Source organism: Ptychodera flava, chromosome 9, assembly GCF_041260155.1.
Source record: "Ptychodera flava strain L36383 chromosome 9, AS_Pfla_20210202, whole genome shotgun sequence".
Taxonomy (NCBI): Eukaryota; Metazoa; Hemichordata; class Enteropneusta; family Ptychoderidae; genus Ptychodera; species Ptychodera flava.
This window is the reverse complement of record NC_091936.1, coordinates 37,503,270-37,518,611: the sequence shown is the minus strand read 5'-3', so window position 1 is coordinate 37,518,611 and position 15,342 is coordinate 37,503,270. Positions and strand designations below refer to the sequence as shown.

General features: G+C 39.6%; 1 protein-coding gene across 1 annotated transcript; it reads left to right on the top strand.

Moving 5' to 3' along the window:
* The first annotated feature begins 718 nt into the window (after nucleotides 1–718).
* Nucleotides 719–14,770, top strand: LOC139140901 (betaine--homocysteine S-methyltransferase 1-like). Its single transcript, XM_070710370.1, has 9 exons — nucleotides 719–985; nucleotides 5,390–5,537; nucleotides 7,466–7,599; nucleotides 7,993–8,184; nucleotides 8,586–8,733; nucleotides 9,377–9,565; nucleotides 10,503–10,633; nucleotides 11,433–11,530; nucleotides 13,661–14,770. Exons 1-9 carry the CDS (start codon nucleotides 806–808, stop codon nucleotides 13,743–13,745), a joined length of 1,305 nt encoding a protein of 434 aa, XP_070566471.1. The 5' UTR covers nucleotides 719–805; the 3' UTR covers nucleotides 13,746–14,770.
* The last annotated feature ends 572 nt before the right edge of the window (nucleotides 14,771–15,342 follow it).

Sequence of the window (15,342 nt, the reverse complement as noted above, 5' to 3'; positions counted from 1 at the left end):
TAAAAGCGCAATTTCAACAATGACAGGGGATGTTAAATACATGCTCTATAAAATAACCCATTTGCGGCAGGCTGGACTTAAATCTGCGCAGAAACGTTCTAAAGCGTGTGTCCGTCCGAATTCGTCGCCCTTTACCTTAAAACGGATCCCCTGTTGCTTCACAATTTCCTTGTGCTCACTGCCTAGCTAAACAGAATTAACCCGTCGGTCTAGAGCCTCCATGTGTCATTTTGTCGGTAACTTTTGTGGATCACGTGACGCAGGTCCGCAGCTGATTTGCAGATGAAAGGTACCTGAACTCTTGTCTTTGTCCGATGGAACTATACGTAAGGGCACGGGACCGTGGTGCACGAGGGATAGACAACTTGATATAGTGCCAGGATTGGCAAGACTTGTGGTTTGTTAACCTCAGACGTCACAAAATAAGGAAATATGGAAAAGAACTTTACATTTTGAAGTTTCTTATGTTTTCTAAGTGTTCGAATCTGCATCACCTTGATTGACCTGACATTATATTATATGATCTGGAAAGGGTTATCTTTTCCATATGCTTCTACTTATTAAAGCATACATGTTTGAGATATTACTGTCATAGCGAGGGTGAAGTAATAGGCACCCACCGGAACCGGTAAGCCTAATCATAGACCCTCGAGAAAAACATGCCGCAATAGTGGACAGCGCCCCCTTCCCGTTTCGTTTTGAACAGGGGCGTAGTACCAGGGACGTCGTCGGAACCCTGCCTCGTTGCAACACCTTCGGCCCGTGTGCATATTCATGTAAGGCTCTGCTGACTGTAGCTTGTAAAATGCAGGGGTCACTCTCAGCTGGTCTTAAACACTGTCTTCGCAAACCCCTATGTACGACGCACGCCTCCGCACTGAGATCTGGAAGGGTTTTTGGTAATTTACCTCCGTTGAGACGGTATAGTAATGATTCCAGTGCAGATGATAAAGGGGACGGTTCGGCAGGACGTACACAGGCACAGGTAAAATGCGTTGTAGATTATGCCATAGACACTGCTGTCTATGATTATGTCAGTGAATAATTGGTCATTGTCGTTACAGTCCTTTTGTACAGTCTTTTGTTTGTGGCGGTATTTCCAAGTCAACACTAGGACATAATTTACTTTCAATGGTATCTCTGCACAATGTGGTCGCCTGTGATATGGGAATACGCTGTACCGTGTCATCAGGGCCACCCGGCGTATATACCTGGGGCTCAGACCCTCGTACAGAAACATTTGGGACCGAGTCTCGTAGACTTGATCACTGTCTGTGGGCATGTAAATATCAAAACAGGGCAAACTGAAGGAATAAATGGTAGGCTGTTGCGTAGATTGCGGGTGAACGCCATGTCAGTAATTGCTGCAGAGGGGTCTGAGCTACCACGGTCCCTCAACAAAGGACCGTGGAGCAACAAAACATCTCCAATAGAAACACCCAGGATATTGATGGCGCAAATACAGCGATCTGATTGGTCGAGACGCGAAAAGAACCGTGGTATATTCGCGATATACATGATATACCACGGCTTGAGCACACGCGCGATCTCTGGGTAAGGGCAAAAATCCTTTTTTGACGTTCCATGCCAAATTTCAATATACATGTACTATTATGATATAATAGCAATAAATCACACCCAGCGACGGTATACCGCTCGGTTTTGACCAGTGCACTTCATATATGCACTAGCCATCGCTCGTGCATATATGTCGTGAACTGGTCAAAATCTCGTGGTATACCGTCGCTGGGTGTGTGTCGTATTGCTTAGAGCTATAGTAGCATGGAGAATATGGCCTGTATAATCAAATCACAAATAAGGGGGGGGGGGGTAATCGCCGGAAACCGACGCAAAGATCGCCTAGCTGTCTGTAATTGCCGGGATAAGTCTTCATGTCCGTTGAAAGGTCACTGTCAAGCTCGAAGTGCCATTTACAAGGTCAAAGTCTCAACAGGAATCAATAGGGAGAAGGTTAACATAGACCTCACTGATAACACCGTGACCTTCAAGACGCGCCTTGCTTTGTTGTATCATGGTCAATGATTGACAGGGCATCAAGTTACTCTATAATCAAGCGATGTTGTCTGTCAGAAAAGCCACACAACTGAGTTGGTTTCAAAATGTCGCCACTAAAACAAATATATAATTTATCAAATTTTAACGCCACCTAGAAACAGAATGGCACGTCCCAACAATATAAATCAGAGTGTAGAGCTAAAAATCCTTACACTTCTGTCGGAGGATTGCAGAATGCATGAAACTTAAGTAACAGATATTATTACTTTGTATTTGAAGTAATTTTGTGTTATTATTTATAACGCTCTGCTTTAGCATCGAGCACTGTAATTTCCCACGAGGACATCTGTATACTTTGATATATATATATATATATATATATATATATATATATATATATATATATATATATATATATATATATATATATATATATATATATATATATCGATATACTGTAGTTAGTATCCAATACAATCGGATATTTCTTTGGTGGAACATGTGATAAAATATCGTTTAGTTTATAACCTTAGACGATACTATCGATAATATCCGATACTGTCATCCATGCACAAATATATGTTTGCCTCCCGATCACTGTCACGTTCATATCGGTGCATGCCGGTCAGTTGCCTTGTATTATCACAATTTTCCCTCCATAGCGGACTGTGGTCTATGGAGGGAGGGAAGCAGCCAACTTCCTTCTCGATACTTGTTGGAATGTGCTCTCGGCTCCACCGAGCGCCGGTGATGCAGAATTGCACATGCTAACTTTGGATTCCATATTTATTCTCTGTGATTGGGGGGGGGGGGGGTGGTTTGGGATGACCAGGTCCTATCTCCTTAACCCCTTGAGTGCTGTAATTTTTCCCACCACAATTTAAAAGCAAAGTTTTACCACTTTTTATGAATTTTTTAAAAGTTTTTTTTTTCGACAAGTTTGGACTAAATGGACATCACATTTATAGTCGCTACAGTTTTTGATCAAAATTTTGGGAAAAAAGTCTGGAAAAAATTGTCTTAGTTACATTTTAAAACGGAGAAAAAATGACTTCTATTGCGGATGACTAATTGTTGACACACTGTTTATCATCAACGTGCAAAATGAACTTTGCTCCCCTTGGAAGTATCATGCTCATGAATGGGGACAATTTTTTGTTTGTTCGAGGTCACTGAATATTACAGATAGCTCAGCATATCAGCTTTGCGATAGCAGGTAAAATTAGGTGGCTGATATAACCACAGACTCCTTGTCTATGATATAACAAGTGGTAAAGCCACTAAGTGATGACGTCAAAGGTCTGTGTGTGTGCGTGTACTTATGGAAATGACGTCAAACGTTACATTCTAAAAGGGGCGATGAATTATTTGGGGGTGCAAGAGTGAGGATTGGGGCCTGGAAACTTACGGAGAAAATTACTGAGATGCAGGGTCCAAATATTCACTTCACTCCGCCCTTATTGTCTCATCCTAACTCTGTCCGCGTTCCGAGTCTTCAGCCATTCTGATACCTTTGTGGAAGGAACAGTTAGTATACAAGTGAGAGTAACAGAGTAAGAGCCGTTCATTACTTTAATAAAATTTTACCATGTTTTTTTTCTGTCTAAAATACACCTGGAGCTATGCACCTTTGGCAACAAGTTGCGAGAAGGTTGTTCATTGATCCATATAAAGGTTAGGATGATAATGCTATGCAGGAACTGGTTGATTTATACTTTTCACTTTTAATGACTGTAAATTGATATAGGCATTTTCGGGGTGTATTCAATTTATGGCCTTGTATTTTTTAAATTATTTTTTTATTGTCCTATGTGTTGTGCTGGTTTATTATTGTTTTAATATCCTTCAATATTCTTAGTTGTGTTTGCAGTTTACTGTTATATATGCCGGATAGTTGTGTTTGATATTTCTTGTTGAATGATGTTTGCAACTTTTTGCAATACCAAGGATAAACGTTGACTTTATGTCATAATACAGCTGATAGAACAGTTGTCCATCACTCAAAATGTGTATCAAATGCAATGTTTCGTTACTATTGTCAGTGAAAATGTGAACAACAATAGTTGAAGATGTCGCAAATGTCAAGCAATTGACGAAGTAAATGAAGTATAGCATATAGTGCACAAAATGGCTGTCGGTGTCCATATATACTGCCACAAGCACGGACTCATTTCTTCGTCTGCTTTGTGCATGGTTTGGGTCACACATCAGCGGCGGCGGCTTCCTCACTAGCATACTTAAGCTTGTTGTTTAGACCGTCCAAAAGTTTGGTACACTGTGCAGTGTTAGGTCGATGAATTGACCTTCGCGCACATTAGGATATTTTTCTGGTTGGCTTTTGCAGCCCTCGATTGCGTTTTCGACGATACTGAGCGCGCGAGTGCCGGCGTTAGTCTGCTCATGGACGTAAAAATGCTCTGCTGGACGTCAGAAATGTTTGCCAATGCATCGTAGCATCGAAGCAAGAAAAGACGTCCATGGTCGCAATGATTGTGTACCTTCCCAGTTCAGAACGCCCAGCATTGCGTTGTTGACAGCGCATGCGCACTATGCCGCAAAGAATATACACGATCTCTGGGTGGATGTTTATCAAAGATATGGTAGTCGGTAATCCGGGACCGTTAAGACAAAAGGAAAATAATGGCACACGGTGTAGCTAATAGTTTGCCATTTTAGTAATATTTCTGGAAAAGGTGGGTGAAATAAATAAAACCAACTGTCTGTTGAGCTGAGCGAAGTTCCGCTTAAAGCTCGGCTTCCTCGTTGAGCATCGCTTACCGTTGAGCGCACATGATGCATCACTTAATTTGACGGTCGTGTGCGTAGCGAATGAGAGCTCGACAGTCTACGACCGAGCATGGTCCAGCTTTTTTTGTTATATGTATATTGTAAGATCGTAATCTATTACGAAGTCATGCATACCCATTCAGTATAAGAGTTATGTAATCAAATAAAATGGTAGTGTGCGCCTGGAAAATGAAACATTTTTCAAACTTTCCAAAATGAAACTTACAATCATTCTCTAACCAAGTCGAGAACATTTCTCACGTATATCATTCTATTTCTACACAAGCTTGAATGTGTAATTATTTTTTCTAAATGTATGTATAAGCTTATATTTATTTAGTTGTAAGGGAATTGTTATAGATGACGTTTTTTTAACATGCTTGAGTGATGGAGGTGACGAGTCTTGGATTGAGGGACGGAAGACGAGTTGTACGAGAATTGATGTACACTAAGGAACTCAGAATTGTTATGACAGGAAATTAGATTGCATTGAGACTTCATCGTCAAAGAATTGAATAGCCTCTGATATTAATAGTTACAAGTAATATTTTTTACAACACTTTTGCTTCATTCTTTGAATTTTCAGAATGGAAAGAGAGTTGGTCTACTGGAAAGATTAGCCTCTGGTCGTCCGGTTGTCGGCGATGGCAGTTTCGTCTTCACCCTTGAAAAGAGAGGCTACGTGAAAGCAGGGCCCTTCACACCGGAAGCGGCAGTGCAATACCCGGAAGCAGGTACACGGCTCTTAGGGACTGGTCAGTTTCTTCGGCCTGCGGGGACGGTGGATTCATGGGGGGTCACCATGTTTTTGAATTTGGTGATAGGGGGGTCACCATGTTTTTGAAATGCCCAATAGGGGGGGTCAGTGTGTTTTTGAATTTTCGACACACGCTCATCATTGCCTAAAATGCATCATCGTGTTAGCCACAAATTTCATCATTCAGTTGCATTTTTCGGCGCGGCCTTCGGGCGCGTAACTTTAATAATCAGGCATATTTTCAGCACGCCCAACTTTAACATATCAGGCATACAGATATCAGAGGTATCTGTATGTTCAATATTTTCCAGTGTGCTCTTCGAGCACATTACTTTAATATATCAGACATTTTTCAGCACGCCCTTTCTGTGCATGACTTAAATATACAAGAAATATATATCAGAGGTATCAGGATATTTCATATTTTTCTCCGCGCCCTTCGGGCGCCATACTTTGATAAATCAGAGATATATGCCAGAGATATCTTGATGTTTGCTAAGTGAAAGTGTACCGTTATGAAATCTGCATTTCATATGAAAAACATGACAAATTCCTGATACTTTTCTGTTCTCTGTATGAGAATTCAGTATGAGAAAGCAACATGCACAACTATTTCACAATATATATTGATTTTAGAGATAGAAAAATGACAAGATATCTTTCGTTGTCATTGATGCAACTGTTTTCCTTTGTGTCTCAGGTTTTCTGTAGAATGATGCTTTTTTATGACCAAAATAACAGTTAAAAAGGCAGTTTTTGTCATTATTAGCAGCTGTGCTTTTATGGTTTCAATGTTTCAAGAAAAGGTCATCTCAGACACTGCACACATCAGATTTAGCTAAAATGCCTCTCTATGACTCCTCAGGAGATTTAATTGGATGGCTGGCAAGTCTTAACACCCATCAAAATTTTTGATTTACTGCTTTTTCCTCTTTGATATTAATGATTGACATCAATTTCTGTTCAAGACATTTGGTTAAGCATAGAAAATGTGAAATATATTCACAACTCATTCAAAATGTACTGTATTCAAACTTCAAGATTGACACTTTGAAATTCCTCTCTTACAACTGACATGTCAACAATTTCATTAAAACACAGAATGACTCTTAAAATATAAATGTATGTAAAATCTAAAATATACATATATAGATATATATATAATATATATATATAATATATATATATATAGATATATAGATATAGATATATATATTTTATGTCCACCTTTTGTTTTACAGTTGTCGCGTGCGGGGGGTCACCCTGTTTCCGAAATTTCGGATAGGGGGGGGTCACCCTGTTTTCAAAAATTGGAATAGAGGAGGTCAGCCACTTTTTGACGTCGGCAAAAAGTAATCCACCGCCCCCGCCCCCCCCCCCAGGCCGAAGAAACTGACCAGTCCCTTACATCGTTGAAAGCCTATATGGACATTGTGCAAAGTTTTATAAATTATTGAATCCTGTATGGTCACTTTAGAACTATACATGCAAACGTGTGTACGTTTAGGTTTGTCACACGTCAGTAAGACCCCCAGTAATATTTCACGTGACTTTGAGGCCAGATATCGCACATTTCGTTCATACTGTCGGAGTACAACTCAAAGAGTTGGCTTAGCATACTCAACACACAGTGTACTGTGATATTATTGTTTACTAATGAATGACGGTCCGAGCTAAATCTTCATTACCAAAAAATGACACTGGTCAATACATACTGTATCGATCAGATGTACAGGAACCCGCATTTTACTGACAAACGATGCTGGAAAAGACGTAAAAAGTAGTTGCAGCTGTAATTCTTTTCCGAACAACTTTCTTACTGTATTGCGCTTTGCTTAACATTATATTACGACCCCGCTACAAATAATGATCTCGTCGCACGCTGACTTTACATATGCATTTCAGTTAGACAGCTCAGCCGTGAATTCTTGCGAGCCGGAGCCGACGTCATTCAGGCATTCACCTTCTACTCTACCGATGATAAATTACAGTACCGCGGTTCAGCTGGCAGAAGCACCACTGATGCTGTGAAAATTACGGTGTGTATACACGTCTGATAGGTGAGAGATAGAGATACAGGCAGATGGACAGACAGAGACAGACAGACAGACAGACAGACAGACAGACAGACAGATAGGCAGACGGAGAGGGGGAAAATGAGTACATAAAGTATTAACATTTGGCGTCTAATATCTGTCCGTAACGGATGAAAGGTGCAGTTCTCTTCACATACCTTGAGATTTTACATACGAATGGCAAGTTTCGTTGTAAAGCACACATACATACATACATACATACATACATACATACATACATACATACATACATACATACATACATACATACATACATACATACATACATACATACAGTTAAAACACAGTTAAAAACAGGAATGTTTATAGATCCAATAATACTTTATCACTTCACAGAGCGACGAGCTGAATAGAGCTGCTTGTGATATAGCTCGAGAAGTGGCCGATGAGGGCGGTGCTTTGGTGGTAGGCGGAATCTCCCCAACTCCCTCTTATCTCGAGGGCAAAAGCAAAAGTGTGGTTCAGAAGGAATTTGAGAAACAGTGCCAAGTTTTTCTCGAAAAAGATGTTGACTTTCTGTTGGCTGAGGTGTGTATACTAACGCGTCCTATTTCCTGAAGGGCATATTTAAAATCAATATTGTACTGATCTTCTTAGATTTTACAAGTGGCTATTTGCCAGCTATGCTCAGCAATATCACAGTATAGGCATATTTACCAAGACCATTCTTATCTGTTTACCTTTCTGTTGGTAAAACGACAGCGTCTGGAGAGGTCAGCGCAGGGGTCAAAGTGTTTCTGGAAGATAACATCCAAGAATCTTGAAGTGGTCAATGTACAGTGTTAATTTTCCAGACTATATTTCGGTTGAACGAGCGCACAGGTACCGTTAATGCCATTGCAGATTTCCCTAAGGCCATCCTTACCATGAAAACTCATCACTGGCTATTCCTGAAAATGTCTTACTTTTGATCTTGAAATTTGTTTTAGTTCTTCGGTCAAGTTGAAGAAATTGAATGGGGAATTGAGGTCATGAAGAGCACCGGCAAACCTGTAGCAGCCACTATGAGAATATGCCCTATAGGTGACTCCAATGGTGTTAGTGTTGGAGAATGTGCCGTCAGAATGGTAAATGCAGGTACGGTAAAAATGAGAATAACGTGTCGTAATCTTTTTCCATTTAAGTAGAATATGCGTGTCGGGACAGATATTCGGACTATCAATTTTTTTCGATACTTTTCTGATCTACCACTTGTGGGGGCCCCATTTTAGAAATCTTGGGATAATAATATTTTTACCCGTCTTGGTTTTTCGAAAGTCGAAAACTTATTTTTTCCTCATAGGGTGGCGGCAATTTTGAATTTCAAATATCGGTTAATGTCAAGTAAATTGTTTCTCTCGGTCCAAACTTTGCACGGTTATACCTGAAAGAGTATGGTTGAAGATTAATTTGAGGAAAAATTGAGCAAAAGTTCAAGTCTTTCACTTTCGAGGCGCATACTACCTTAAGAAAATCAAGTCCACGAATCGAATTTTATCGGAAAAACGTCTAGGTGTATAAAGTAGGGAGGTAGTCAAGCAGATAGGTGGATAGATAGATAGACAGATACATAGATATATACTATCAGATAGATAGAGAGAGAGAGAGAGAGAGAGAGAGAGAGAGAGAGAGAGAGAGAGAGAGAGAGAGAGAGAGAGAGAGTTGACAGACAGACAGCTGTTAAAGGTACATTGTATTATGACACCGCTAAATGGAATACTTATTTATCACATTATTTCAGGTGCTGACGTCATCGGTGTTAACTGTCTGTATGACCCAAGTACTAGTCTAGCCACCATGAAACTCATGAAAAGTGCCCTGGAAGAAGCTGAATTGAATCCATTTCTAATGGCTCAACCGGTCGGTTTCCACACTGAAGAAGTTAACTGTGATCACCATGGATACATGAGCTTGCCCGATTATCCTCTAGGTATTGCGTGTTGCACATATATCTGCACTCGTTCCCTTGTTCAAAACGTCTGAAAATATTTTCCCTCTCGACACTGCAAAAGGGCATCAACGTCAAGTGCTATGTAGATTACCAAATATAGTAATGCTTTTGTTGATGATTTTTCTTTCTTTTTTATTTTGTCTAACACCTTTGCCACTGGCATTTGAGCACGAACAATCACTATCCACTTAAAGTTGGGCTATAAGCTGCATCTTTTGCTCTATTTTCCAGTGTTTCTGTTCTGTCTGTACAAGAAAACATGTTTCTATTGTCTCAATAACCAGTAGTCAACCTGTCAACTCAGCCTCCACATTTGGACTGTCTATTGCTGTAGCTATTTTATGTCACGGCTGGCTAGAACTCGTTTGTCACCAATAATAACTGGCCACATCGTACACGGTTCGCTATGTTGGCAAAGCTATTAACATTTCGACAATCCTTTAAGTTTAAGGAGATTGATGTTCAATGTGTTGTTAGTGTGCAGAAACATGAGTAAACACTCTAACATTGGGTAAGTTATGTCATCTCATGAAATAAAGCAATGGTTGACGTACTCATGATAACAACCGGCGTGCTCAGTACGATTTGATTTTTTGCGATCGAAAAGGCTATAAAAACACTGCTGTATTACTGGAAACGTGTAGATTGAGATGCTTGCTAGATCTTATGTTTTCATTAAACTTCAAAGAAGTGAAAACGTTTACTATAAAGTCAGAACTTGCCGGCTTTTTTTCTTTCTGAACACAAAACATGGCATTAAACTCAACAAAGAAGGTAGCGTGGTGCCGCTAAAATTCATCGAAAACATTGTAATGCACCACCAGCCTCTGCGCGCCAACAGCCATTACCAAACCGAACGAAACTCTTGTTCGGACGGCGGGAATATGCTAAAACTCTTACTTCAATTACCCTGTAGCTATGGAGACACGTTTGATCAGCCGTGCTGACGCTCACGAGTTCGCTCGCGAAGCCTACGAGTTGGGTGTTCACTACATCGGTGGCTGCTGCGGCTTTGAACCTTACCATATCAGGGCCATTGCAGAAGAGGTAACAATTTCATTATGTATTTTTCTTCTTTCCATTAACTTGTCGATGGTGGCGTACGCTTTCCGAACTTTACTATAAAAAGTCCGTTTGTCGCTTCCATGCAGATTTGAAACTTAAGCTTATCCTCCCTAGAACTAGATTTGGCGCAAATCTGTGAATAAACACTATTATAGTGAATACGATGTAGTAGAGTAATCGCGATCGATTTGTTTTGTTGTTGTTTTTTCTGACCGTGTTACGCTGGAGTTATCGCGAGATTCCGGGAGAAACCATAGACCCTATTGGAGTAACTGCCGGTCGCGTTCACTCCACGCATGCGCAAATCCACCACTCATAGTGTTCAACTCACACGACCGTGAAGACAGCATATAGTAGGGTCTCATAATTGTCCAATCCCTGTCAAAACATTTCAAATACAAAGTAACATCGTGCATTAAATTCTTGCTGAAATTACTTTATTTTGCACAATCACCGACTTGAACCAAGTCTACCCTCGACACTCTGACGATCAACAGGTGTGCCATAACACGGTCCCTCCACATACAACATAGTAAATGTTCAAAACATGAAACTTGCAAGTCATTGCGTGCTATCGATCAACGGATAGCACGGTCCGACCAATTAGGTAATAATTTTAAACTTGATACGGCTTTTATTGTCTATCAACGGGCATAGATTTGGCTGTCATATCTATTGGTGATCCCTTGTTTGGTTTTCCCGTCCGAAGTTCACAGTGTACCTATTGTGTGAAGAGCTCCTCTCCTATTATTACACAGCATTTTGTTCTTTTGTTTAATAGCTTGCGCCCGAACGAGGAGTGCTGCCACCAGGCGCCGATAAGAGTTCAGAATGGGGCCAAGGTTTGCGCATGAGCGCCTACAAGTTCATGCATTCAAGGTGTGTATCACACAAATTATCTTCAGAATATCAACGTTTCAATTCAATTCGAAACCATATAAGTATTTTTTATTTCCACAAGGGTTGCCATGTTGCATTTACTATGCGAAATTCATCAACCCAGGCCAGGTTAGACAAACAAGTATTTCTGAAACTTTTGAAGTGGCGTTTGTTGCATCCGCTTATTTGATTTTTCATTGGGATTGTCCTTAGGAGAAAACAGAAAATCAAGTGATCTATTGTTGCATCTGTGTTCCAGTAGCATATAATATAATATAATATAATTTCATGTCATGTCGTATTAAAATTCTGACGTGAAAAGTCAAAAAGGGAATCTATCTCAAGCTGACAGCTATATTGCGAATACAGTACGGTTATTTTCATGTCTCGACCAATCAGATCGCAGTATTTGCGGCATCAATTTACTGGTAAGATATGATATAAAACAGAATTGAGAAGACATATGTATAACAAAGCATACACATACATACATACATACATACATACATACATACATACATACATACATACATACATACATACATACATACATACATACATACATACATACATACATACATACATACATACATACATACATACATACATACATACATACATACATACATACATACATACAAAGACAGAAGTACGTAACATCTACAAATGATATACTAATAATATACTAGTATATGGTAAGATATGACATAAAATCTATACTTTGGTTTCATCAATATGTCATTTTAACACGTCAGTGTTTGATTCATTGTTTAACTTTATTCATTCAAAACGATTCGCCACTGAAATTACAAGTCTTTAACTTGTTGGCTCTAGAATTCACTGAGTTGTGAAAGAAATCTGGAAATTGCCGCAGTCATAGTGAGGGACGCCCCCATTCGCCCGATTCTGACTACCGGTAGACCGAAGATAAGTGCATGCATACATGTACATCTACTTGATAGAACAAATTGATTAATGGCTTCGTGTGGGTAAAACTTGACTACAGTATGAGAGAATCCAGGGCAGAGTTGATTTAGGAGAAATCAACAAAGGATGCCTACGTACACGTTGCCAAGTAACACATTTCGATACTACAATATTATCTTTTGGAGAGTGGCTAAAACATGATTTTAAAAAGCCTGAAAAATAGCCTCAGAGTCCACTTTAAATTTTGATCAATGGTGGTTTCTTTCTCTCGAGAAGTGGTATCACCGCAAAGCTGTTCGCGAAGGAATTGCAAGCTCCGCAGTTTTAATTATTTTTACCGATATGTCAACAATCGTTGAAAAGTTACTTATCCCATAATCAAATATGGCTTTTGACCTTAGTGCATTCGGTTTCACGAAATACTTTCAGTTAATTGTTTACTTAACAATATCCCTTTCGATGAATATCGCAAAAAAATGAACATAACATTCCTGCCATTCAAACTTTTTTCCTGTCTATACTACTCAACAAGCCTAGCTACTCAACAAGCCTAGCATTCAGAACACTAGTATAATTGCAAGATTCATGAGACTTATGTAACTGATATGAAGTTGTTCTTGAAATAATTTACATGTACGTCATATATCACTTTATCACTAATGACCTCTATTCTGGAGGTGATTGCCAATTCGTTTCTCAAAGTTTCCAAGAAGCAGACATCGTACAAATTGCTGCTGATCCGCATTTTTCAACAGATGGTTACCGATTGACTCATGGGATGCACAGCTTAGAACAAAAGGGTTGTCTAATTGAACCACCTTTCAGCAATAGTGGTCGTGTAGCTGGTTAACCTACGTACAGTACAATAGGCAAATTACAGCAGACTTAATTGTATACAGTCACCTGTAATCTAAATATGCCTATATATGGTCAAAATGCCCATGTGAGGGCGCTGTTTTTAAAAAGCGGCCACCCGCTTAAAATCTGTGATTGGTTAGATTTTCTCTTTCCATGGTAACTGTGGCAAAATTGGAACAGGTGACAGTATACAGAATTCAACCGTTCAGTTTCACGTCAGCGGTAAATGCAAATTTGTATGTACGACACGATGAGACAGCACAATGATTTTGTTTGGTACAATATTTTTGAACCGCATACGGGCATTTGACTTTGAAACGTCTTCTGCTGTTTGTCTTTCGATAGATCTACTAGGGAGTACTGGGTGGACCTTAAACCTGCAGCCGGACGATCTGTCGCACCAGCATTATCCAAGATAGACAAACGGTAATTTCAACATCTAGAATATGGATGAGAACTTGTTTTAATCCTCTGAAATTGACTGATAAACAATTGAAGGTGACGGGACAACGCATGCAGACCAATGCCTGATGAGTGCGACCATGGCAACGGCCGCGTGAGCCAGATTGTACCGGAAGTGCCGTAAAATGGCTAACCATATGAAAGTGTCATGGACAACGCTTCCGGTTGGGTGACATTTCAAAAAGCGCCGGCTAAGAGGGCTTTGGTCATAGATTTTAGTGAAATAGGAAATGGACAAATCAACGAACTTACAAGAATCATTGATCTTACACTGAATCGGCGCCAGGGAATGTAGGGGCCATGATGGGGTATTATATTATTTTATATCCGTCAGAAGCCTAGACTTTATACATTTTGTAGCAGGGTACTAGAACATGGTTAGAATTAATTTGGAAGAATAGGATATTATAGTAATGGTAGTTTAATCAGCAAACTTAAGCTCATCTACTTTTCTTTTTGTAATTCACTTGTTTTCATGGGTAATTTTATAATATTGCAACTTTCAACTATAGGGCACCTAACACTTTTGATAAATTTGAACAAGATCCTATTCTGACTCTCAAATTAGTTCCAATCGTGTTCTAGATAAAACATTTTTGTACCTTTACATTTAGTCATGCTCTTGAGATTCTGATGATTCGCCAGAAATAATCAAATTGGGAGGTTTTTTTATTGAAGGGGGCACACAAGCAGCTATCCCATGATCTTTACGTATCGTGAGTTTTCTGTTCGTGCGTTGGCTAGTAAAACTGATTTTTCAGGCAGGATGATAAAAGACATGTTGTTCAAAGGCCCGACTTTATCATCAGATTTGCCTCATAGGAAATTATTTAGTTGGTAAAAATTTCAATTGAGAACAAAATATTGACGAAGAGGTAAACTGAGCACTTCACGCATCCACTACTGCCAGAACTACTGACAGATATTTAGAACGTGCAATGAACCTTTGAAATAAATCTTGCATTACTGCCCAATAAGTCTGTTTAAAATCAATCAATGATGTCGTGTCTTTGTTCTTAAGACTGTGTGGTTGTAGACTTGTTTTATAGTCCAATCCTGCCTATCGCACTGGATCAACATGGCTTGGAGATGACCATTCGATTGATCGTGGTCGTTTCGATCGGTAGACAACATGTTCAATTATTTCCATTCTCATTGTTGCCCAAACAAAGTCCATGAACAGTGAGGTAACAATTTCGTCCATGCAATTCATTTCACAATTTAAAAAACCAAACAATTACTCATGTTACATTTCAGTAAATATTGTCAACATAGGTGCCTTTACAACCACCCACTCAGCGTTATTATCAGTAACGTGATCACAATCTTCCGTTTCTGTCCACTCAGCAAAATGTACTGACTGATGCGTGTGAAATTTACATTTAGGGGAGAGTCGTTCGATTTCGGGAGGGGTGGATGTCTTTCTGGAAACACTTATCGGAAGGTAAAGGACCAAAAACAGTTTGCAACCATAACGGCTCGAGAAAAAAATGTTCCAGCCCCTACACTGAAACAAAAAGAGTTTTCATGACAAGCCGGAAATCAGCACAGGTGCACAGCTTATA